Raw genomic sequence first — 26,881 nt, forward strand, 5'->3', positions numbered from 1 at the left:
AAAGGGTGGAGACTCAGAAATAGATGAGATGACGTACAGTAACACGCAGCTCAGACTGCTTGTGGCACGGGAAGCTCCTGGAGATGGCAATATGGGTTCTGGGCTAGCAGGTGTGGGGGAAAGCTTGAGAGAGCCTGCGTCTCTCTGAGAGTCCAGCTGATCTCAAAGCTGCCAGCACAGGCATCAGGCCGTGGGTAGTGAGGCGAGGGGCCTCGGGGTGCAGCTGGAGCCAGCCTGGCTGAAGGAGCTGCTGGGTGAGAGGTGTATTTCCAGAGAGCAGATGGCCCATCTGTTGTGTAGGCAGAGGAGGCCGGAAGAGCATCCTCTCTCTTCTCTCTAGCAGGTGACTGACACTTCGTCTCCTCTCTGGGAGGTCTCGAGTGTCCCTGCAGCACACAGAGTGTCCCTCTAGGTGTGACACAGCCCAGAAACTAAAGGAAGAGTTGGAAATCCACGTCTGTAGAAATGAAAGCCTTTCACATTACAAAACCCACTATGAGCAAAGCCAAAAGAAAAATGACAGACCGGGGAAAACCAACCGTAACGTGTGTTTCAGACAAAGGGCTAATTTTCCTAATTTATAAAGAGGTGTTCCAAATCAATAAGAAAAAGACCAATAGTCAATAGGAATAAAAATGGGCAAAGGCTAGGAGCAGACAAGAGAGTCAAATATACAAAAATATTCTCAGCCTCACTCATTTAAGAAAAATGAAAATTAAAACTATACTTGGAAATCAATTTTTTCCTATCAGATTGGCAAATACTGAAAACAAAATTGATGTAACACTGTGTTGGCAAGCCTTGGCAAGTGTTTGCTCATTGGACACGGGAGATAGTGGGGTAAGTGCTGCCCCCAGGGAGGGCAATGTGGCAGTCTGAGCCTCACGTGTGTGTTCCTTTGACACAGTCACTCTGTTTCTGTAAGCTTATCTTGCAAATATCCGCACAATCATGAGAGATGGCAGCTTGTGCGAGCTCACTCATTAAGTGACATTCTTTGTAAGGAGAGAAGTACATTCAAGTCACCTATACAGGAATGATTAAATATTGACAGATCTATACATGAGAGTACTATACAGCCAGAAAAGACTGTGGGGTCCTTCTGAACTGTAGAACTGTAATCAGGGCAGGCTGGGTGCATATAAGAGGGTAGGATCCATGAAGCAGAGCTGGGGGCTAATAGAGATATTTTAACACCAGTTTAAGCACAAGGGTTAAAATACAGGTGCTCAGAAGGAAGATAAGATACACCCCAAAGCATGGCTGTGAACTTTTCAAAGAAGAGTCACAGAGAGTTGGGGGGGGGGGCTCCAGGGAAAGTCGCCAGGAAAGGGGACTTGCTCTATTGACGCTCATCTTTTTAACTGAGCGGATGTGAGGGAAGTAAGTGCTAGGTTCATAGTTGGCGCTGACCCGCCTATCACCACCCCGCTACCACTCAGGGCCAGGTGGTGACGTGGCCAGGGCGGGAACTCCAGGAGATCCCGGGCTCCCAGAGGTAGAGGGAGTTACCCTCCTGTGCTGTGCACACTGCCATGGAAGCACCCAGGCTTGTCTTTTCCCAGGTTGGTTCACCACAGGTGGGTTTCCATGGCTTGGTCCTCTTGGGACAGTGGTCAGTCCTCTTCTCCTGTTCTCTCTCCAGTCCTCAAGCCTTGTTGACCCCCACCCACTTGGGATCCAGTCTTCCCCTGCACCTAGGGTTTTTGCTGCTAAGATCTCCCTTCTGTGGCCTGGAGGAAGCCTATTACCCTCTTCTCAGGGCACTTGTGGAGGCTCTGGCCCTCTGTAGCCACAGAATCATCCTGTGCTGTCAAGGAGTGCTTAGCAAATATAAGTGCAAATTAAGTTCTTTTCATCCTTTATCCCAGTTGTTCACTTGAGAGTCCATATTTGATGCTAAGTGACAGCACCTCATTGGGTTCTGGAGTACAATGGTGAGTAAGACAAAGTAGGAGAGCTGGGCAGAGCTAACATCTGACCCACTTCTGGGCACAGGTAAGAGTTATGAAGGCAATAAGCCAGTTAAAGAAGTAAGGGCATAATTTGAGATAACGTGCTTGGAGGGGCCTTATGGGAAGAGTGAGCTGCGGGAAAACAGTGGAAAAAGTATTTCAGGCATTAGGAACGGCAAGTTTGAGCTTCAGGCAAAGGTGTAATAAGTAGGAGAAAGGGAAGAGGTTAGCCCAGCAATTTGGCTGCACTGGGAAGGGTGGCAGCAACTGTAGAATCTTAAAACTGGTCTGTGGAGCCACTGGAGAGAGGAGAGTTTGTTGAGGTCCATATGGTTCCTGAACCAAGACAGAGGGGTCAAGATCTGGTCAAAGGTCAGAAGGTACATGGACTGACTGTTAGTGCTAACATCCAAAAAGCTGGCTGAGGGGAAGGCACTGTCAACATCCTAAAGGCCACATGACTGGCTAGGGCTCCCAAAGAAGATCCCCAAACCCTCACAGAGGGCAGGGTGGCAGCGGCTGAGTGCCGTCTGGGCTGGACCCAAGGAAGTGCTGACATGGCACAAATGTCCCTGCCCCATGCCCAGCCCATGTTGATGAATCAATGGATCACTCAACTACAAAATTAACTCAAACCCACAGACATCCCTCAAACCCACAGAAGGTCACCAGGAGGTGTATGCTTGGGGCTGAGGCTGCTCTGTTGTCCTTGCCTCTGCCCCTCCAGGTGCCCTGGTGCCTCTCTCTTAGAGCCAGGGCTTCTGGGCTTCGGTGTGGTCTGCCTCTCCATGACATCTCTCTTGGCTTTCCTCTGCTTGGGCAGTGGCTCCCTCAGACTTATTATTCAATTTTAATCAAGCTCATAAAGACCAGGTGCTGAGGGAAACTATAGGCTGTATCCAGAAAAGCACGGTCCCCCGGAAGGACCTCATACACGGAGGCATTCTCAGTGCTTAGAATGGGGCTGGCACATAGTAGGTGGGCACTAGCAATTAGTCCAGGAAATGAGTACATCAATGGGGAATACTCATTGTTTGGCTGTCCGAAGAACCGGGATGATTTCCAGGTAATGGCTGTCGTCTTGGGCTGCCGTGAGGCCTTGAAAATCATCAACAGTCTGGTAATGGGGGTCCAATCCTACTTTCAGCCGTATTTGATTGCTGCAGCTCAGCTGGAGGTTGTCAGCACTCCCCCCACCCCAGTCCTGCCCCTTGAACCTCTTCAGAGCCATTGCTCTGGAATTCAGTGAGCACTCTGAGCGCACGGGAGAGGCTGACTTGGAGATGGCCCTAGGGTCTCCTCCCAGGGCATTGGCTTGGGGGACGCTGTCCCTTCCTCTGGCATCCTGTTGGCAGAATCCAATTAGGACAGTTGCCCCTGTTCCTGCTTCCTGGCTTTTCAGGGCCTTCCTGGGGACCTGTTCCTTCTACAGGCATCCCAGACTCTGCTCCTTTTCTGACCTTGCCCCACATTAAAGAGTTGATCAGCCCATCAATTAATCGCGTCCTAATCCAATCTCGGCTCGGTGGAGAGAGGGCAGTAAATCCAGCTGGGTAATCATGCCCTGATATTTGTGTTGGGATAATTACCATCTCTCAGGCCTCACTCGGTGGTAAGATGAGATGAAAACCCATAAAACACCACTCAGGGCTGTGGCTCATTGTTTCTTGGCGGCACAAGACTGGCTCCCAGCCAGCCAGCCAGCCCACCCCTGCCCCTGGCACACGGCCCCAACCTTATTCCCTCTCGCTCATGCAACTGGCTGAACTCAACACTCCAGGGGCAGCCTGAGCGGCATGCTAGATTGGGACTGGAAGCCAGGGAAAGCTGTGTGTGTTGGTGGGGAATGCTGGGGGCCAGGGTCCCATAGTCAGGCCCTTGGTAGCCTCCCGGACCTTAGAGGACTCAGGACAGTGCTTGTTTGTGGAAGTCTAAACCACAAACAAGAGCCGGCTGCCATCTGGAAGGGTCCCCCACACCTCTAGGGGGCGCCATGGCTGGGACGTGCTTATTAGTCAGTACAGTTTAGGTCTGAGAAAATGTGGGTCAGAAGTAGGGGTGATCTCCTGCCCCAAGAAAGTAGCCCCTAACTTGTGAAAGGCCGAGTGTTTGCTGTAGCCAGGCTCCCTCTTTGCCCCATGGGACAAAGGATTGAGAAGAGCTGGAGCATGTCTTGATGCAAGGGAGAGATTGGGGTGGGACCCCGGGTTTGAATCCTGGGACTTGAAGGCTGCTGGGTTTGGATGAGTCAGCTGCTTTCTTAACACCCAAGTTTCTTCACTTCAATGTAAGACTGCTAAGAACCAGACTACCGAGAGGGTGTGCCTGAGTTTTACCTCAGTTTCACTGGGGACTGGGGCCCAGGGCCGGACACAGAGGGTGTCCTTTATTTCAGTCACCATTAGCCTGATGGATATCTGTTTCCTGGCCACTCAGTGTGGTCTCTGGGCCCTCTGCACCCAGCAGCCAAGAAGCAGGCAGGCATAGCAGGCTCATGCCCAGACCAGAGGAGCCAGAAGGTATTTCTATAGACCCTCAGTGAACAGGGCTGCGTGTGGTGGTGTGGAAAGAGCTGGAGGGGGCTCCAAGACTTCAGGGTCAGCCTCCTGACACCTAGAGCCTCTGTCTGGCACATGGGAATCTGTGGGAGGAAACTGGGCTAAAAGCTGAGGGGGCAAATTCTTGAAGGATTCCGAAGCATTTGAGAAAGGCCTGGGGCAGCGTGGGAATAGTCCTTGGGACCCTGGACCGGGACAGCACAGGGAGGTCTTGGAGGCAGTGGAGACTGGCCTAAGACAGGGCTGTCGGGAAGGGAAGAGGACTGAGAACTTGGCCCTCACCCGAGAAGGCGTTATTGGTGTTGAGAAAGTAGATCTCCTCACGGCCATCCCCATCGATGTCGCAGGCCGTGACCCCAATGGCGTTCCCCTGCCGGTCCCTCAGAGCGTAGTAGGGTGAGCTGCGTTCATCCACCGCAATGTTCACCAGCCGCTTCTGGGCTCGGTTGTACTTCAGAACCAGGTTGGGGCCATTGTACCTGGAGAAGAAACAGGAAGAGGACTTTGAGGATGAGTGGCTAGGTCCACCTGGCTCACAACCGTTGCACTTTGGAGCAACTTGGCCCCTGGCATGCACAGGAAGGGGCCTTGCCTCAGGAAGCTCTGGATCAAGAAGAAACTGAGCCGAGGGAAAAGTGAATCAGAGCTGTGAAGAACACAATTCAATGAGCAGGCTGGTTGAGCAGATTGGGCAGTCAGGGACAACCCCTAAGGACCTGGCTGAAGAAAAGCCATCTGACGCTGACCTTGTCCATTTCAAGATAAAAGCCATTTTCCCACTGATGACCTCATTAACTTAAACAACAACCTGGCAGCTAACAAAAACAAACAAACGAGCAAAAACCAAAACAAAAACAAAGGGCTGAGACAGGCCTGGGAGGCCATGCTGCTGGCAACTCATTTCTCAGATGAGCTCTGTCAGAGAAACTGCCACTCAGAGGAGTTGAGTGTGATTCCGAAGGGGAAACAGAATCCGATGTCAGTGCCTGAACCCAGGCACCTTTCTTTTCTTTCAGGAGTCCCCCCTCCCCTCCTCCCCAGTGATCCCTGGAGAAGGCTGTGTCACTGAGAGTCAAGACAACTGTCTTCTAGCAGGAAACATGCCGGCTCTAACAGCGCCTGGGAGGAGAGGCTACCCACCTCAGGGCTGGGGGCTACCAAGCAACCTGCTGGATGTTTTTCTAGGGAGTTGGGACAGAAGTGGAAGCTACCCATCGTCTCTCAGGCCTGTCTCTCCTGAACCCATGTAGCCTCCTTGTCACACTGAAGCCCCAGACCTGCCTCTGCTTTAGGGACTTTGTACTTGCTGTGCCCTCTCTGTGGGATGATGGTCTAGACAGCCACACAGCTGGCTCCCTCCCTGACCACATTCCCTGCATCTGCTCCTCTACCCACTTACTCCCTCTCCATCGTGGCCATCTAGCCCTCACCTAGCCCTACACCTAGCCCTACTTATCTCCATCTTCTGGTCCATCTTTCCCTGCTCTCTCTGGTTCCACTGCAACGTTGACATCACAAGAGTAGAACCTTCCCTCCATGCTGTGCTCTAGCACCTAGAACAGCACCCAGCACACAGTAGGTGCTCAGCAAGTCTTTACCGAGTGAAACCACTGAGCTCGCGCCAGAGTCGTGCAGGCTCAAGTGTCCCATGGTCACTGTCTTCCCATCACCTCTCCACCTGGAGAAATTGAGGGTACCCGAGATTTTCCCGGGCAGCATGGCCAAGCACGAGGCCACCTGCCCCATTCACCAGGGCCTGCTGGCTGGCCTGTGTTTCCAGCTGAGCACGGCCACTGTGAGCGGACTTGGACAACCCAAGGAGGAGAGTCAGCTCGCTGAGGTCTTTAGGAGAAATCTCTTCTTGGTCTTGAAACAGATCCAACCCGGCCCTCTCCTTTGTCACCAGAAGCCGGTGAAGTCTGGGGGATGCTGGTGGCTGGCCAAGAGCCTTCTGGCACCCACAGAGTGAAAGGGGAGATGGCACTCATGGGGGCTGAGTCAGCGCCGGGGGATGGGGGGTGCGCCTTAGACACCTTGATGAAGCGTGTCTGAGAACAGAGCATCAAGGGCAGAGCGTTACCTTTAAAGCCGCGTCAGGGCAGGTGAGACAGAATGCTGGGGTTCCAGCACTGTCAGCAGCTGGCTCCGACCCCCAGGGATGTGACTTTTACATGTTAAATACTAGTCCTGAAAGTCCCAGGCTCTGCGCTCTTCCATCATACTGCACCTGCCTCACCAGACCACTGGGTTCACTGGGCATTGGCCTCACTAAGAGCACTGTCACTCATTGTCCTGCTAGAGCCCCCCACAACCCAGAAAGGAAAAGGCAGAGAGGCCAAGAGAGGTCCAAGGTCACGCAGCCTGTAAGCAGCTGCTGGGCTTCTCTCTTCAGGGCAGGAATTCTACGCTCTTTCCACGCTGCCTACGATGCCCCGACTCAGTCCTGTGCATTCCCTAAAGTAGTGGCTGTGAGGAACGCACACGAACGCCATGTAAGTGGTGGCGGCAACAAGGACCATACGCTCTAACAGCACTTTACATAATTTTCAAAATGCTTCCTGCTCCGTCATCTCCACTGCCCCGTGAAGGCCCCAACTCTGCTGCAGTTAGGGCTGTGGCCTTGGGCTCTAGACTCTGTTGTTCTCTTCTGTTGAGATGGAAACTGGACTAAATGAGGAGACCACGAGCGTGGCTGTGGGGGTGTGCATCTGGGCCTGTCCTCTCCCATCCAGCCAGACTTTTCCCAAGCAGATGCTTTCTGAGTGAGCGAAAAGTTCCCCAGGCTGACAGCCTGGAAGGACTGCGGGGCCCAGGGGTCTGAGTAAGCCTAGGGGATGGGCAAAGCCCAGTGTCCTTCTTCCAGGATGTGGTGGGGGAATCCCCATAGAATGCCCAGCATTGATATCTTCTTTAACTCCTACCCTTGGGTAACCCAGATTTTTGCCCTGCCCTGGGGTGAGCTCCCAGCCTGGGGGAGGGACCATGGCCTCCCCACATGTTAGAGTCTAGCCCTTTAACCTGAATCTGGGCGGCTGGTGTGGGCACAACCTCCTTATCCCTTGAGTGGCCCCTGATCATGGGGTGCTAGTCTCAGGGTACCTCTGTGGGTACCTGCAGTTATAAAGTAGTTATAAAGTAGCTAGATAGGCTGGGTAAGTCTTGACTGGTTACCCAGTTGGCACATGTCAAGGGCCTCCCCAAACCTATATGGGGAGTAGAGGTCTAACACTCTGGTCACACCGGCTTAGAGATGTGAAGTCTGTTCTGAGGTGGGGTTCTGAACCATCTCAAGGCAAGGCCAGGTTGGGGCAGTGCTCCCTGCATCAGGCCGCCCTGGGCTGGCCCTAAAGCACTCACAGCTGCTCTGCCCAGGCTCCCCCCAGGAAAAGCCCCCACCCTCTTCTCCCAGGAGCTGCTGTTCCAGCTTGCTTCCCCAGCAGCCCCTGAAGATGCGCTGCCCTTTCTGGCTGCGCCTGTGTCTTTGTTCAGCTGCAGCCACCTGCGCCACGGGGAATGTTCTCCCACTGTCCTGGCCCCATCCTGTGTGAAGTCAGCCCCACCTGCCAGACTAGGTGTGACCTTCTCTCTTCCGGGTTCCCTGCAGCGTCCTGCGTTGGCTAGCTCTCCAGAGGGCAGAGCTGTGTCTGTACCACATCCCTCCCCTCATTAAGCACATATTGCCAGGAGGCCGTGTGTCTCTGCGTGTGCTATGCCTAGGGCAGGCTACAGTGAGTGTGTGTACACAGAATGCAAGAATAAGAGGGGAGGGGACAGGGGATGAAGAGGTGGGGGCGGGGATGAAAAGGGAGGAGGTGGAGGGTATGTGTGGAGTGAGGGGTAGGGGTGGGAGGGTGAGGAATGACAAGTGGAGAAACGGGGAGTGGCGTGTAGGGAAGGAAGTGATGGTGTGTGTGGAACGAAGGTGAGAGGATGGTGGTGAGAGTTGAGGGTGATGGAGGGTCCGGCTAAGTCAGGAAAGGGTAAGAGGAGGAAAGTTAGGGGCCAGTGTAAGTGGAGGTGAGGGTGTAAGAGGGATCAAGGTGTGTGTGTGTGTGTGTGTGTGTAAGAGGGGTGAGGGATGGGGGTCAGGTTGTGTGTCTCTGAGTGTGTATGGGGGTGAGGGTATGTGTGAGGGTGAGGGTATATGTAAAATAAGAAGATATGTGTTTGTTGGTAAGGATTGTGTATATAGAACGGAGGGTGTGAAGGTGTGTGTGTGCAGAGGTGAGGGGGTGAGGAATGGGGTGAGGTAAAGCGGGAAGAAATGCATTAAGCTATCCCAGGCAGCCTTCAGAGAGCAGTTCCCATATGCAGACTGTGCCAAGCACTTTTAAATCCCACTTCATCTTCATGATAAGCCTGGGATACCGGTCCTGTTAGCAGCCCCATTTTACAGATGTGAACACTTGAAGCACAGAGGTGAAGTCACTTATCCACAGTCCCTGTGTGGAGCCTCGGGAAACATGGGGTTCTTGTGTTTCCTTCCTCCGACACTTGCTGGGGAGCACGGGGTATTTGTAGAAGTCCAAGGGGCTCTGAAGCACAGTTACACACAGTCAGGAAACAGGGCAGGGCCCATGTTCTTGAGAGATAGCTATGGTATCTAATATCCAAGGGTGTGCCAGCCTCAGTCAGATCGGCACAGCCTTAGGAATGCATTCTGACTCTGGCCTTGAGCTTGTCGCTCAGTTCCTCTAAGTTTTCAGCTTCCTCATCTGTAGCTCCATGCTGCTCACACCTCAGAGGATAGCCGTGAGGAGTGTGAGAGCGTGTGGGACAACACTCGGTAAACTGTGAATAGTTACACAATTGTAAGCTCGCATCATTAAAAGAAATCACAACAAGCCCGAGGCGTGACCTTTCACTCCCCCAGTGATCAAGTAGCTAGTTTCTAAACATGCTACTACTTCTCATTCCCAAACATCCCACTCTTGGTTGTTCTGCCTTTGTAGGCAGATTTCTTTATTTATTCCCCTGGTTAGGCAGATTTCTCAAGAGGAGGCGTGTTTATAAGTGGTCTCTACTTTCCCATGATGCATTTCCTTTTCTCATCCAACCTTGGTCCAAAAGGCTGCTCTTGTTACTGTCGGTGGTGGCTCAAATGTGGCCATTTAGAAGCTGGCCCTGCCTGTCCTTACCACCTTTGGCCTCTTGGGTGTGCGTGGCATGGTGGCCACCCCCAGCTGCCCTCCACGTTCCCACAGGTCAGCCTCCTCACTGGGCTTTACAATGCCCTGTCTTATTTTCCTTCTCTCTCCAGCGTCCTTCTCTTTCCTCCAATTGCTGGGTCCCCTTTTCTATTTCTACCCTCTGATCGCTGGAGTCTCCAGGCCTGGCCTTTGGTTCCGTTGTCTTCCCTTTCTCCTTTTTCTAGTTGATCATATCCATTCCCATGACTGACAACCCCTAAATTTATATCTCCTGCCCAGGCTCAGACTCATATATCCGACTGCCTACCTGACATCTCCCCTCATGCACCTGAGATGGAACATGTCCAAAATGGAACTATTGATTGCTCCATTTCTCCCTCCCCCAAATGGGCACCCAAGCACTAAAGCCAGAAGCTTGGCATCAGCCTCGGTGCTCCCCCCCTTCGCCTTCCCATCTAATCCATCAGCCCGTCTTGTCATTTCTCCCGCTAAAAATATCTCAGCTTTATTCTTTTCTTTCCTTCCCGACTGACTGCCACTGTCTCTGGGGTGCCTCCCCTCTCTGTTTCCTCACTTGCCCCACTGATCTAACTTCCTTCTACTATAGTCAAAAGCATCTTTTAAAATATGTAAGCTGGGTGGTGGATGTGATCTACCTGAAACTCTTGGGTGCTTGCTGTGGTTCAAGTCGAACATGATCCTAACAGGCACGAGTGCTCAAACACTTTGTCCCCAGCAGGTGGCACTTTTTTGGGAGGCTGTGGAACCTTTTGGACAGGATGCATGCCTGATGGAATTGGGAGTGGGACTTTCAGGATCTCCTTCTGGCCTTATTTTCTGCTTCCCAATCCACCAAAATGAGCAAGCCTTGGCCATTCTCTTCTGTACCATGATGCGGCCTCTGCCATGATGGACTTTATCCTCTGAAACCATTGGCCAAAGTAAAATTTTCTTCCCTTAAGTTGCTTCTCCCAGGCATTTTGTCAGAGATAAGAGAAACAATTAGCGCAGTGGCTTTCACAGTGCCTGGGGTCTGGCCTGTCTGCTGCCCACTCTGCTGGCTGGCTCTCTTTGCTCAGCACACTCTCATTTGACTTCCTCCTGCTGTTCTCTTCTCTTAAGTCTCCTCCTAAGAGACAGTTCCTCAGAGAGATCACCCCTTCCCTGCCTCCCAATCCCTGCATCCTCTTCCCTATTACCCGATCTCTTATCTATTGCCTGTGTCTCCCAGTGGACCATGAGAGTCAAAGAGGGTAGGGACATACCTATTTGCTTCACTTCCATCAGCAAGTGCATACCAAGTGTTCAATAAGAATTTTCAGTGTGAACAGAAGAGAAGGGGCTAGGTGCCAGACTATCTCCTTGTGGGTGAACAAAAGGCAGAATGTGCACAGTCTCCTGGTTTGTCTTTCATCCTCCAATTTTTAGTAATTCCCCAAACATATGTACAAACAGAGCAATGACAGACAGGATGTGGACAGCTGATATCCTGGGTAGAGGTAAGAAAGAATTATTGATGGAGACAGAAGATCTACTTTTGTTGTTGGTGGTGGTGGTAATTGCGAACCATGCGAGAGGAAAAATCACTTGGACAGTCACATAAAGGGATAAAAGGATGTAATCACTAAGTATTTACCTTGTGCCAGGTACTAGGTTAAATAATTTGCATGTGATATCTCTGTTTATAAAATAGAAGGCTTTTTAGACTTGAAAGAACAGGAAACTTCTTTTTAAAAAGTAAACTATAAGGAAAATCTACCTGACATAATAGTCACAAGAGGAAGAAGCAAGGGTGCACACCTTTAATCCTAGCACTCCGGAGGCAGAGGTAGGACAGCCTGGTCTACAGAGTAAGCTTCAAGACAGCCAGGACTACAGAGAGAGACCCCGCCTCAAAGAAAAAAAAAACACAGAGTGGGGAGGGCGTGAGAGGGGAGAAGGGCTGGTGTGTACAAAGACAGTGAACATTAGAAACAGACTACGCAAAGATGCCCATGGGAGTCAGTGAGCCCGCAAACAGTCACCCACAGAAACACAGATGAAGGTGGGACTCAGACAAACATGGATGCACGAAAGAGGTGAATTAGTCAACCTGTGGACTAGAGAGATGCAAACTGTGATGATGATTAGGCTCGACTGTCAACCTGACTGGATTTAGAAAAGAAACCTCTGGCACCGCTGTGAACACTGAGTTACTTTAGTTGATTGGGCTTGAGAAGACCCACCCTTACTGTGGGCAGCACCATTCCTCGGTGAGGTCCTGAGCCAAATGTAATGGTGCAAACGAGCTGAGCACCAGCTTTCATTTCTCTTTCCTTCCTGACTTTGAAGCAGCTGCCTGAAGCTCCTCCTCCATGGCTTCTCCACTACGATGAGCTGTGCTCAAACTGTGGGCCAAACAACCTCATCTTCACAGTGCTTCTTTTTTCCAAAGCAATGATGGTGTTTAACACATTTATTCTATTTTATGTTTCTGATTCTTTTGTTTGCTTGTATGTATGTGTACTATGTGCATGCCTGGTACTCAAGAAGGCCAGAAGAGGTTGTCAGATCCTGTGGAACAGGGTATAGATAGTTGTGAGCCACTTTGTGGGTGCTGGGAACTGAACCTGGGTCCTCTGAAAGAGCATTAAGGTCACCTAAGCACTGAGCCATCTCTCCAGTCCCTCAAAGCAATTATAGAACTAACACAGCATGTCAGCCAGTGGCTGAGACATTGCCACAGGGCAACTGTCCCACGTGGTGGCTGCTTTAGCCACTTCCTGGAAAGGTGTTTGAAAGATAGGTTGCATTTTCATGACTGGGCATAAAAATATTTTATTCTTGGTCACATTAATTCCCTCAGTTAAAAGTGAGTTTCGGGTAAAGTGGTGAGGTAACCATTAGATAAAATAAGTTGAAAATCTTATCTTTTGGTCTAAAGCAGTAATCAACAAACTATGGCCTAAGAACAATGTCTGGCCTCCTGCCTGCTTTTGTAAGTAAAGGTTTATTGGAACACAAGCATGCAAACCACGTATAGCTGCTTTAGGCAAAAGACAGGGTTGAGTAGTTGCAACAGGGACTGTGTGGCCTAAAAGCTAAAAATACCATTTGCCTCTTGGCAGACAAAAACTATCAACCCTATGCGAAAGGTTGTTAGCCATATTATTATCACATATATGTCAAATATATGGTATATGATAACATATGTATGGTATGTAACACATATAACATACATATAACATAGATATATGATATATGATAATATAACTTGGGTTTGGGATGGCTTTCTGATTTGCCTGCATAGTCAAAAGATGGTAAAAGCAATGACGGGCCACCTCTGGTTTTACCCTTTTGGAGGCCTGGTGGCTTCTCTCCGTCTCTGGGGAAAGCTAGCTACCATGTAAAAAAAATCTGATGTTCACTATGTATATGATAATATATGATAGCCTTATATATTACCATTATCATAACAAAATAAAAAATTTAAGTAAGGTTTAATAAAAACTAAGTTGGGGTTCAGCATTGGCATTTATACTGACAGCAGGAACGTGTGGTCAATGTCAAGATGTTGGGTCTCAGGATGGACATTGCAGTAGGAGAACTTTGGCAGAATGAGACTGCAAAGAATTACTCAAAAGGAGACCTGCTCTTTATAGATGACCTCTCTGGGACCAGATGGCCATTTCAACAATGAGCAAGTACATGAGCCCTTTAAGAGAGAACATAAAAGGAATGTGGCAGGTGGTCTCTGCAGGCAACCATGACTATTTCCTGTTTCCTTCATATGCGCACAGCACTCCATTCATCAAGAGTTGAAGTCCATTGAGTCTGGAATGGCTTTGCCATGCATGGGCAAAATGTGGTAAAAGTGATGTTTGGACTTCCAGAGGCCGGGCAGCTTCCATCTGCCTACGGGGAAATCTGGTTGCCATGTAGGAGAATTCTGATGTTCATGAGAACAATCAGGAGCTGCAGGAGTCAAGTCAGTCCCACAGAAGAGCAGTGACGCACCAGGCCAGGAAGCAAAGAGCTCTGTGGCCTTCAGCCCAGCCTGTGCAGGAAGCAGCAGAGTGAGGGCACTCAGGTGTTCTGTAGAACATAAGAACCACCCAGCAAGTTCTAGACCAAATTCCCGAAGCACAGGATGGCGGAAGGAATAAATAATCTTTAAGCCACTAAGTTTTTGGAGAGAAATCAGATAATGATGAGCTATCATCTCCAACCCAAGGGAAAGAAAAATGTATCACTGGAAAGTAGGAAAAAGGATTATCCATAAATCAGTGGAGTTCCCTAGGCAAGCCATTTGAATTCACAACCAGCATGTCTAGCCAATGAAAGTCCGGAAATAGTTGGCTGGTAGCTGGATCTCAGAATATCTGATTGTCCAGAGCCCGCAGAGGAAAGGTAATAATGAACACAGGAGCCAGGCATGGCAATGCCTGCCTATAATCCCAGTATTTGGGAAGCCGAGGCAGGATGACAACAAGCTGGAGGCCAACTTGGCTACTCTGTCTCAAAAACAAATAAATAAAAAGCAAGAAACCCAGAACAGCCCTGCCTGCCACAGGAATTCCAGAAACTACCATTTTTGAGTTCGTCTTCTTGTTAGCTTGTTACAGCTTCAGCGTGAAATATCTCTCATAAGCTCACATGTTTGAAGACTTGATCCCGGGTTGATGGTGCTATATTTGGAGGTTGAAATGTGTGACTAAGCTTGAGGTGAGTTGCTGGGGGACAGGCCTTGAAGGCTGTGTCTATTTCTCATTCTGGTCCAAGCTTTCTGTTCATGTTCTGCCACTCTGTGAACAAGCTGTGTTGCCAGCTCCCACTGCCATGGCTCAAGCTGGCTTAGCTGCCGTGCCTTCCCCTCTGTGCTGGACTGCGTGGACTGTGTCCTCTGAAACTGTGAGCAAAAAGGACCCTCTCTGCCCTAAAGCTTTGTCCATCAGGTATTTGGCCACAGTGATGCGGGAAGTAACTAATACACAGCGGTAGCTAAATGTTTCCCATTTTTAAATGCGTACCTTTGAACACAGATTATCTCTTTGGAAATGTACGTAACGCTCTTTTTCCCTTTTCTCATATTTAATTCGTAGAAAGACACTGAAGCTAAATAGGACCTGAAAACATATGGGAAGACATTCAGACAAGAGATTCCCAGGCTGCGTTCTGGAATAGGATGTGTCTGGAGATGGAGTATTCATTGCGAAAGAGTGGGGCTTCGGGAACAGGAGGTTTCTGAGTAAATTGCCTATGCTTGAAAAGGGCATCCAGAAAGAAATGGCAAGGAGATTTGATCTTGATTTAAGAGTGGGCCAGAGTGAAGAAGACCTCACAAAGACAATGCTCTACTGAAAACAGTAATGAAGATGAAGGGAAAAAACCCTTCTCTCCTGAAGGGTGGAGGGTTTTCAACAAAGGGATGTTTGGTACTTAAAGGTCAGGATAATCTGCAGCCACAAGTGTCTGTGTTTTGTAAAAACTCCACATGGAGTGATCGATGTATGCCTCATTCCAAAAAGGCTCCGAGCTCAGCGTGTGCTCGATGTCCTTGGAATTTCCTGTATTTTGATGTGCACAGAAGTACCCGGAAGGCAGAGACCCTCCCTGGCAATTCTGTCTCCCACTGTTCCCAGGACAACACCGGGACTGAGTAAGTACTCTCTCTTGTCTGCTGGTGTTGACCAGGATGGTGAGGATGAACATGACCACAACTCTAGCCCTCAAAGTAATTCCAGAAAAAGGAGGGAGACGGGGAAGCAGACATTGCAGAAACTGTCAGAGGAGGGATTCAGGGGCCAGATGGAGGCCATTAGCTAAGGTTCTTTGATTGTGTGTGACAAACACTGAAGCTGAACTAGCTGAGGACATTCTTGGCACAGATTCTAAACTATAGGAATAGCAAGGATGTAGCTAGACCTGAGAGTGACAGGAGCGAAGGTTAGCAGCCAGGGACTGCAGGGCTTTGTCTTCCTCTCCTGTTCCTTAGCTCACTGTTGGCCTCATTCTCTCATACCATCCTTCTGCTCAAAGGGCTTGAACAACGATGGGATCCCAGCCTCCTATCTGAGTTCTAGCCTCACCTTGAATAAAAGACACTTCCTTTTTTGGACAGACTTTTTTTCTTATTATTTTATTTATTATCAGTGTATGTAAGCGATGTGTGAGCAGAGTGCGCACGTGCCATGATGTGCATGTAGAGATCAAAGGTCACGTTTTTGGAAGTCTGCTCTTTCCTCCCACCTGGTTGAGGTGGGGTCTTTCTTGTTTCTGCCATGCTGAGTACTCCACCTAACTGGCCCACAGGCTTCCACGTGATTCTCCTGTCTCTGTCTCTCATCTTGCTATAGGCATATTGAGATTAACAGATGCAAGCCACTGTGTCCATTTCTTTAAAAATATTTATTTGCAGCCAGGTGTGGTGGCGCACACCTGTAATCTCAGCATTCAGGGAGGCAGAGGCAGGCAGATCTCTGTGAGTTTGAGGCCAGCCTGGTTTACAAAGCAAGTCCAGGATAGCCAAGGCTACACAGAGAAACCCTGTCTTAAAAAACCAAAACCAAAACAACCAAACAAAAATAAATACAGTATTTATTTGTTTTTATTTTATGGGTGCGAGTGTTTTGCATGCCTGTATGTATGTTTATCTCACGTGTGCTTGGAGCCTGTGGAGGCCAAAAGAGGATGTCAGAATCCCTGAAACTGGAGTGGCAGACAGCTGTGAGCAATCATGCGGAAGCTGGGAATCAAGCTCAGGTCTTCAGGAAAAGCAACTGTGCTCTTAACCACTGAGCCATAACTCTTGCTCATCCATTGTTTTTGTTTTTGTTGTTTTTTAAACATGGGTTTCTGTACTCAATCTCATGTCACGAGGCTTGTAGAGAAATCTTTCACTCATTGAGCCATATTGCTGGTCCAAGATACTTCCATTCTTAAGTTCCAGGAGAACAAACTTCAGAGAAGACCTATGATTGGCTCAGCTGGGTTTATATGGCAATGTCAGAGCCCAGAGATGGGAGCCTGTGACTGACAACTTTCAAATAAGAGCTGTGTGTCATTAAGAAGTGTCTGGAAGGATGAAGGATGTGTCTCTAGGTGACAGTGACTCATCTAGTCTGTTTTGGAAACATATTCCTCAAGGCCTACTGATGGGAGGCAAAGCTTCTCTGGCTCCACCAAGTCCCTGTGTCCTCAGAGACATCTTGACACACTCTGCTCTCCTGCAGACACCCAAGGAGGAGGTCAGCACCAAGTGTGGAGCACCTGTCTGTCTCACTAGGTTCTGGGAATGGGTCTTGTTTTAGATCTTGCGTGCTTTTCAGCCATGTGTCCAGAGGGCAGGTGTCAGTTGTAGACACGGAGTCAGTAGCCATGATACCAGCATGTAGATCCACTTGCTTAGGACTTAGAGAGACCATTAACTGCTTTGCCATAAAACATTTTAGATACCCACTCAAACTTTATAGCATGCTATAACTACTCAAGACCTGCCACTTCAGACTGCTGGTCTCTCTCTCTCAGTTGGGCAGGTATGTCAGTTTAGGTCACAGTGGTAGTCCATGGCCCGTAGGTGTTTGCTTCTTCTCTGAGAGCAGAAATGGTAAGTCAGCTATTGACTTCATGTCACCCCACACTGGGATCCTGCTTATAGGCTGGGCCTTCTGCCAGGTACCATAATGCATATACATGGCCTTTGATGTAAATCTACGGCCAAGGTCTCAGCCTAGTTAAATAAGTGACCTGGACCCCAAATGTTTGGGAGACAGAAAAGGAAGTAAAGAATACAAAATACAATTGATCTAGAACATGAAGCATGCATGTTTGTTTGTTTGTTTGTTTGTTTGAGACAAGAGTTTCTCTTGGCTGTCCTAGACCTACTTTGTAGACCAGGCTGGCCTTGGACTCACAGAGATCTGGGTGCCCCTGTCTCCCTGAGTTCTGGGATTACAGGCATGTACCACTGTGCTTGACTAAGCATAGACTTTTAATAAGTGATGTATAAACAGACATTTGTATAAAAAATGGTACAGGCTAAGGAACAGATCTGAGAGGAGGAAACTTGTTTAGGAAACTGGATAGGTTGGCTGGACAATACAGTGATATGTGTGAGATGGTAGCAGAAATAACAGACGGCAAGACACATACTGGACAGGCATAGAAGCTAGGCTGGTGGTCCCTGCAGCAGCATACCAACGCTTCAGATTTTCTTTGGTGGGAAATGAAGGGGAGCGCAAATAGAGTATGAACAGTATACCAAGGCTTGTATTTGAAAGCATTGCCTGTTGACTATATACATAAACAATTAGCCAAAGGAAAGAATTAAAAAGTGCAAGCCAAACATAGTAGATTAAAGCTGTAATTCCAGCACTTGGGAGGTTGAGGCAGAAGGATGTGTATACATCTGAGGCCAAGTTGGGGTCACATGGTGAGCTCCAGGCAAACCTGAATGTTGTAATTCCACATGATTCTGTCAAATCCTTCCACAAGACTCTTTTGCGCTAATCTAGGTAGATCTCTGTTTCTTGTAAGTAAACGATTCTTAAGACAGAATCGAGGGGAAAACAAAACAAAACAGGAAAGTAAGATCTAAAGCAAGAGGGGCAGCCACGAGTGCCAAATGCTTTAGGATCAGTGTGTCAAGGATTGGACCAGCAAATGAGTCTGGGAATTTGGAAGCCACTGGCGACCTTTAAGGTGGCTCTTTCCTTAGAGAGGACAGAAAGAGCTTGGAGCTACAGCGTAGAAACTCATTAAGGATAAAAGGGCTCAGAAAGGCCTAAGACATAGCCAGGGGACACGGGTTAAGAGTCTCCGTATGCTGCAAGCCTTGGGCATATGTGTAGCAGTGGGTTGCCAGGATGTCTGGGAAAGGTGAATAGGAGGCAGAAGAAATAGGTGTGACGTTCAGCCAGTTCACTAGGCCTGAAATCACAGGAAGGAAGCCAATACAGGTAAGGTGTGAGAGGGCAATCAAGAAGGGATGCTTGGAGACTGTGGTCTTCTCATTGGCCAATGGGTGAAATTTCTCTTTGAGTGAAGGGAATGGCAGCTAGCCTGGGGAAGGAAGATCTGGAAAAGTGACTAAGACATGGCCCCAGAGGGTGACATCAGGGCACTAGAGGAGTGGTGAGCATTGGGTACGGCCTTTAGTCCTACAAAGAAGACTGACTCTGTCCCAGAGAGGGGAAATCCATGTGGGGAGGCCAGAGCAAGGTAGGCTCTGTGGAGGTAGCACCAAGTGGCAGGAGAGCACTGGACTTGGGGACGGAACATACAGGCTGAGAGGACCGAGGTGCTCAGAATGGGAGGGAGACTGCTTGAGGAAGCTCCCAGAAAGGGAAGGCTTCTTTCCAGCCACCAACTGCCCAGCCTCAGTTCCTCACTTGTAAAATAAGAATGCTGACACCTGCTCGTGCACTGAGGATGTGATCTGCTCTCTATCTCCAAGATGGCTAAAGTAGTGTGTGGCTTAGAGCACATGTTCAGTAGACACTGGTTAGCAAGACTGTCTTCTGCCTGACACATAATGGTAACTCAATATGTACTTTTGAAAGGCTGAATTATTATTATTACCGGTGTAGCCTTGAGCAGAGGAGGCTGAGCTCCACAGTGTTCTGGGCCATATTTCATTCTTCTAACCCCAAATACAGGCTTGATAAAGAACTTGCTTATATCCACTAGGATTCAGTTTCTTCATCTATGAAGCGGGGTTAATAATATTTGCTCTACCTCAAGGCCAAATGATTAATACATGTAAACGGTGACACAGCCACTGGGTTTACAAACACACCCACCTTATACATACCTTATACATACATGTATATATATACATATATATGTGTATATATATATACACTATATATGTATTTATACAATACACACTATACATGTATCTATAAACCACACACCATATATGCACATACATACACTATAATATATATTTATATACACACACACTATACACACACACACACACACACACACACAACACACATACACATATGTTTTCTGCAGCAGAAGCAGCTTCATGGACCCTCCAGAGAGCTCTATCTCTTCTACCAAGTTCAACAGGAGCTGATAGACAGACTCTGTGAGCTGCAAGAAGGCCATGGTTAAGAGAAAAGATGGGCGTTGTTGAGGGCATGGTCAGTAGGCTGCTGGGGTTTTCTCCACCAGGATGGAATCTGGGGCCGGGCATGGACTGGAGATGGACAGAGGGCCGCTGTAAGGCAGCCTAGTCTGATGTCTTCACTGGGTGAGCAAAGAGTCACAGGGTGCTAGAAACACAGCACAGGCCCTCATAAGGGCCAGCGAGTGGACAGGTTTTGGAGATGAGTGGGGCTGTCATGCAAAGGCAGAGATTAGGTGTGTTGTGTGATCTTAGCTTGGCAGGGAGTGGCAATGGTCATCTTGAGATAAGAAAAGACCAGCCCTTCTGGCTTGGGGCTCTGTCTACCCAGGTCCTGGACCACATTGATGAAATTCCCCATGATGACCTGCTTGGCATTTGTAATACAAATTACTGTTCAAGTCCCCAATGCCTGTCAAGACACACGGGCCACACTGTGTTGGACCCCTGTTCCTTCACTTGCTGGGGCCTCTGCACGCTCTGTCCATACTTGTGCACATCTGTTTGCTTTCCCTGGCTACCCCATCTCAGTAGGGAAATCAAGTTCCTGCTCGTGTTCCCTCTCGCGCTGCAGCTAATGGGGTACGCCTGGCTGTGTCTTGAGAAATAATGGCTGGAGGAAGCAGCGAAAGCCTTCTAGTTGCTATGGAGTGTTAACTGATGAATTCAGCTCTTCATTTTGATTGGGAGGAAATAGTTCTAGAAGAGACTCTCGCTTTAAAAAAAATATAGAGCTGCCAACAACGAAATGTGTTCATTCCGAGGGGTCTTTGTTGCCAAGCTGGCTTCAATTCCCTTAGCCATGCATTAACACTAATCAGAATCTGGCTGTTGGAGCAAATGTGCATTAAAGTTTAGGGAGAGGAAATGTTGTGTGTTAAGTATTAGTGAGAAAGTACCAAATTGGACCCAGACATTTATTTCTTTAAAGTGCTTGCTATATAAAAATTACCTACCTGACTGGCAGTTAAGATAAACAGTTATGCTAATTACAAATAAAAGGTACAAGACTATAATCTAAGATATTAGGTCAACAGGCATTTTATGATTTGAATCCTCCATTCAGAATAAAAGCCTTGCTAGGGCTGGCTGATCTTCCCCTAACTACATGAAGCAGAGACGTACTACTTAAGGTATAAGTGTGGGGGCTGAGGACATCATTTGAGAGCATGTTAAAAATGTAATGGGAGGAATCCCAGATCTTTAAATAAGAGTCTATATTTTAGCAAGGTCATTCATATGCACATCAAAGTTGCAGAAGAAGCCCGAGGAGGTAGCTCAGTTGGAAAATAGAGTGCTTGTAGAACTCATGAGGACCTGAGTTCCATACCTAGGCTGTTGTATGCCCCACACTTGTAATCACAACATCAAGGAGGTGGAGACAGGCAACTTGCTGGGGCTAGCCGGACAGCCAGCCCAGCATAATGGGTGACTCTGAGACCCAGTGAAAAAGAGAGAGAGAGAGAGAGAGAGAGAGAGAGAGAGAGAGAGAGAGAGAGAGACCCTGTCTCAAAGAAACAAGGTGAGGAAGGACACTTGAGGTTGAGCTCTGGTTGTCCTGTGTACACACACACGGCACACATATTCACATGAATGTGCTCATATACATACATACTCTCACACGAAGACAACACCAAATAAAGAGCTGAAAAGGTTCAGGAGGGCTGATCTGGATCAGCGTGCCTCAAAGAGCAGGCTACAGATGCTTGCATTTGAAATTCCCTGGAAGGAGCGAGAAACACAACTCCCAGACTGAGTGCCACCGCAGCAGCTGAATCTGTTTGGAATCCATGTTCCAAATGTCCTCCAGGTGGTTTCCACATCCATCAAGATGTGAGACCCGCCTCCAGTCATTCCCACCTCCTTTAGGAACCAACCGACACACGGTGTTCCAAGGCCAGCACAGAAGGACCTGGATGAAGCGTGTCGCTGCCTTGTAGGCACTTGTAGCAACAACTCTGCAGTCAAACACGTTGAAAACAAGCTGTGTGGTGTGAATACCCAGAAGGATATTATTGATTAATTCACAACTCACAATGCATTTGAGTCTCCCTCCCACACTTGTGAATTTATGTCCTCCCCGAGGGTAGAGAACAACAATGCATTGTCTCCATCGTTCCCAGTCCTGGAGATGAGTGAGTTCCCACTTGGGCCCTTCATTTGTTCTTCTGAGTCACTGGATGGAACCCAGGCTGGGATCAGCCACCCTGGTGTCCTGCTCTTAGTAGACAGGAGCATGTGACACATTTCACGAGCCTTTTCCTCTTGTGCCCACCAACCCTCTCAAGGACCATGCGGACCTGTGCTTTGAAACTATACTCACAGCCAGTTGCCATGGTTCAGTAAGGGTCAAATCAAGCCTTGGCATCTGCGAGTGCTCTGTCCTTTGGGATGGCATGAGCATTCTTCTCCTTGTGATGTGTGCATTTAGTTCCTTTAGAAAGAAAAGGATTCGGACCATAGCACTCTTTCAGAGATAAGAGAAACCAGCCAACATCGTTTGAAATTCAGTATGTGACAAGCAGAGAGGGGAGAGCATAGAATGGAGTCTGCCTATATGTCTCTGATGACTTGTAGCTTCAATAAATGGCCAGAAGGCAGCAGGCTCCCAACAGTGGTCCTTTAGTGGGACAGTGTCTACCGTGAGATAACCTGGTTCTGACCCCGAGGTTCAAAACATAGAACCAGCGAGGCTCAGGGCATTGCCTTCAATCCTCACCACCCCAAGGCAGGCACTTGCATATCACTGAGTTTCCCCACACTGGTGGCTTAGTCCTCTCAGGAAGAAAGCAGAACCCTCATTTACCTCTCTACCTTAAATGTCAAACTAAGCCCGGGGTTAGCCCCATGCCTAGGTCACACAGTTAAAAAGTGGCAGGCTAAAGCCTGAATTTGGTTCCCCCCATCTCTCAATTCTAGCTTCTCCCCACACCCCAGGCACTACGTTTTCCTTCCTTCCTGCTCTTAAACTACCATTTTAACGAGACCAGGGATTCCTTTTGGCAGAGTTTTCTCCAAATTGCACCAGTGTGTGCAGAGGGCGCACAGACACCCTCTCAGCAGGTATGGTGTCTGGCCCCACCGAAAAATACCCACAAAGGCTGAGATCTGCCTTTTTTTTCCTTTATTTTCTTCTTATTATTATTTTTTTAATGTTGTGCCTCTGGCAAATTCTCTGGAGGTGTAGCTGAAAAATCAGAGCCAGATGGCGGTTGTGGAAATGTCCCCACGGCTCCGAGGCTGGGCAGACGCTTTGGGAGGGCCCTGTCTGCAGCTGGGGAGCACCATGCTGGACCTTAGTCCTCTAGAGCTCCTGGTTGTACTGCAACAGCACCCATCGAAGCTGCCACTGCTCCCTCTCCCCAAAAAATGCTGCTAGGGAAGTGGCTCTCGGGGAGAGGACCTGCAGCAGGCGCAGTGTCTAGGAGGCATTACTGCTCATCTGGAGAGTCGTCCCCCCCCCCCCCCCAAGGCCTGGATGGAGATGGTGATAAAGGGGACTGTGACAGCACAAATAAGACTCCTGTCCGCACGATCATTAGACTCAACAGATAAATGCGGCCCCGTTGTCAGAAATGACAATCTGGGTGTTACAAATAACTGACTTGCCATTGTCACTGCTGGAGCTGAGACTGGGAGACAAGAGGAAGACCTGAATGGTGGCTGCGCTTCTGCGCTGAGTGACTCCAGAGAGCAGAGCGGGTTCCTGCCTGGCCCTCCTCGCTGTGGGAAGGGGCAAGGTGGATACCGTTGATGTAGTATTTCCACAGCACTGGTGTATGCCCTATGCTTTCCTCTTCGTGTGGGGCGGGGGTCACACAGAGCGTAGCGCAGGGCCACAAGGGAGCAGGGAACGTGTAGTAATCTACTGGGCTGCTGTAACCAAGGATCACAGTAGTTCAACACAGAAATGTTTCCTCCCATAGCTCTGGTGACCAGGGCTGGCCACGTGGCATTCTCTGGCAAGGCTTTTCGTGACGTCAGTGTACCCACCCGCACTGGACCCCACTGTTTTGGTGGCTGCAGGGTTGCTTGGCTTACGGAAGCATCACTTCAAGATAAACTCTTCCCAAGGTCATGAACTCTGTCACATTTTTGCTATACAAGGTAAAGGGCCTGGGCTGAATGGACCAGGAAGTAGGCATAGATTTAGGGGGGTACCAGCCACTGTGCTCTGAACTAACACTTATTTTCCCAGAAAATGTATCAGCGCTGCAGCTGGGTAGGAGATACTGCTGCACGGCCATGTTGGATCTTCCTGGCACTTGGTGAACCACTTGTTTTCCCTTCCACAAAGAGAAACAAGCCCCAAGGTCTACACTCCTCCCAAGGGCCCTGCTCTGTGTGCTGGAACCCCCAAGGCTTCCAGGGGCTCCTCCAGACCTGGGGGCCTGAGGAAGAGGAGAAGGGCTCTAGATCCTGGAGCAGCTTCCATCACTGCTGTGCCGCACTCCTGAGCTGTCCGTACGATTCTCTTTTGGTTCTGAAGTGTTTCACTGAGAAAATGAAGTCTGCAGAGCCCAGCTCTCCACACCCCACTATGTGGGGTTGTTTGAGCAGGAACCCCATTTCTGTGGGCAGAACGCTGAGTGTGGATCTCCTCCCTGTCCTTTCCCCATTCCATGTCCCCAAGTAAGTTACCTGCTGCCTCTGCTTCTCAACAGTGTGATGGGGTATCAAGAATCACCATCTCAAAGGGCTCTAGTGAGACAGCGCACCCATGATGCTTAAGACACCCTCAGCAAAGAATGGATGTAATTCCCCACTTGTTCGCTGGCTGTGCGTGTCTTTGCTGCTCGGCTCCCCTCAGTCTGGGACTTCTGGGAAGTGAAAATGTTCATCCAGAACAGATGGGTCCAGCTGTTCCCCTCGCTGCAGCTACAGAAGAGACGGCTGGCAGCCTGGGCAACGATGTGCGACGTCATTCTCCCTGTCTCCCAGATGAGGCGCCGCCACCCACACAGTGCCCAGAGGGTCCCCGTTATATTCATGGAGGCGTGGTGATGCATCTAAGGTGCAGCCAAGGCCCTCAACTGGATCCCAGAAGGCTGTGATGACAGACTTATAAATCGTGACCCCATGAGGAGACTTTCTGGATGTCTTTGATAACTGCAAATGTTTATGTACTCATATCTGTGAGCTTCTTGTGACCTTGTAGTAGGCCACAGAAATCTCAGTGGCCAACCACAAATCACCAGAAGGGGCCACCCCAGCGGCAAAGGGCAGTGAGCACGCTTCTGTGAAGGGCCCCCAATTACCCTTGCTCCCAGATTAAATTCAACCCGTGAGCTCCAGGAGGCAGGCTGACTGACACCAAACCTCCACTCTACTCCCAAACAGCTGCTTGGAGCTCAGACTCTGATTGAGTTTTAGAATGCATCATAATGACAGCTTAGCATGTATTGACTGCTTCGTGCCTGCCAGGCACTGGGCTAAGAACTTCATATGCATGTTCTCACATTCCCCCAAATGAACCTATTATCCCTTTTTACAGATGAGGTATAGGAGCTCAAGTGACTTCCATAAGGTCATTTAGCTACAAAGTGACAGTGCATGGCTCAGGCTGAGATTTGCATTTCTCTGGAGGCTGCGCGCCTGGTTCTTGGGAAATGAGTGTGACTGCCCGAGCTTAGCTTTTTTTTTTTTTCTTTTCCGTTCTTTCTTTCTTTCTTTCTTTCTTTTTTTTTTTATTTTTTGGAGAGGGCTTTATCCTCATCATTAAACATAAATGCATAAATGTTGTAAATAACAAAAGTGGTAATTAACAAAACAAAACAACAAACCCACTATCACTACCACCAAAACACAAAGGAACCTCTGGGTCCGATTGCTTGTTCAGGCTCTTTAAAAAGTCAAAGCTAATAGTATCTCAGCTATTTCCCTCAAGGCTCAGTGGCATGCCAGTGTGGTAGAAATGGGCTCAGATGGAGATTTCCCACAGGAAGAATTCCCTGGAAAGAGCACTGAGAAGCAGGGTACACACTTTAAGAGGAGAGGTGTCTCTTTGGGAGACAAAAAAAACAAAGGAACAAAAACAAACAAAAAACCCAATGTTTGTTCATTTGTTTCTTCCTTTCTTTCTTTTAGAGACAGGATCTCTCTATGTAGCCCTGGCTGCCCTGGAACTTGCTATGTAGATTAGGTTGGCCTAAAATTCACAGAGATCCACCTGCCTGCCTCCCTCCCCATAGTATATCATGCTGGCCCCCCAAAGTCAATGTTCTAAAAGGTCTTGGGACAAGAATGTATGTAGTATCCGTGTGTGTGTGTGTGTGTGTGTGTGTGTGTGTGTGTGTGTGTGTAGAGAGAGAGGTAATGGAGCTGTAGGAAGGGGTGGCAGGGAAGGAAGGGAAGGAAAGCCACATTAAAAGGATTCTTCTACTGAGGCCCTGAGAAAGTGGGCTTCTTCCAGCACATCAGTGATGACACCAGCAACACCATCAGCTGTAGCAACAGCAGCAGCCCATATTTAGAGTGGACCTACTATGTGCCATCTGGCCTCTAGCTGAATGATCTCATTTAATGTTCACACTCTGTACGGTAGGAACCATTATTTGTCTCCCACGTGCTGATGAGGAGGCAAGGATCAGCAAGGTCAAGTAATTTGCTTAAGGTTGCACAGCAGACAGGCAGCAAAGCCAGCCCAGTTCAAACCCAGGCTTGTGGGCTTAACACAGTTTTCACTTTTCCTCTGGCATGGATGTTTGTCTGCCTTGGCCTTCTGGAGATGGTTCGCTGTTGATGTAGCAAGGTGTCTCTACAGTGCTAGAATGGAACAGGTCTCCACCTCTAGGAGGCTCTGTGAGTGGGGGGTGAGATACTAGAGACACAGTGAGTGTATGTGGGGATGATGGCGGCTGAGAGACAGGAAGTGGTAATGGTTAACACTTCCTGTTCCAACTGGAGGTTGACTTGAAGTCGAGGGTGCCAGGACAGGTCCCCCAAAGTTCCCCTACCCTGTGCCTATAGCAAACCCCCTCCCCCCCGTTACAAGGCCCTCTCCTTCCTCACCTTTCCCATCGACTGTCAGGCCTGAGAGTCACCTGGAAACAGGATGTCCATTGCAGGGTCGTTTTTACCAGAAACCTCTGGCTCTCTCAGCCT

At 49.0% G+C, this 26,881-nt stretch overlaps 1 protein-coding gene across 2 annotated transcripts in view; it reads right to left on the reverse strand.

Annotated features, from left to right (window-relative positions):
- Crtac1 (cartilage acidic protein 1) overlaps positions 1–26,881 on the reverse strand; it is a 138,540-nt gene that overhangs the window by 43,539 nt on the left and 68,120 nt on the right. For both annotated transcript variants that reach the window (XM_055630016.1, XM_055630017.1), the window contains exon 3: positions 4,796–4,992. In XM_055630016.1, the coding sequence (XP_055485991.1) occupies positions 4,796–4,992 (197 nt within the window). The remainder of the gene's footprint in view (positions 1–4,795; positions 4,993–26,881) is intronic.

This window comes from Psammomys obesus, unplaced genomic scaffold (genome assembly GCF_907164565.1).
Source record: "Psammomys obesus unplaced genomic scaffold, mPsaObe1.curated_primary_1811, whole genome shotgun sequence".
NCBI classification, from domain to species: Eukaryota; Metazoa; Chordata; class Mammalia; order Rodentia; family Muridae; genus Psammomys; species Psammomys obesus.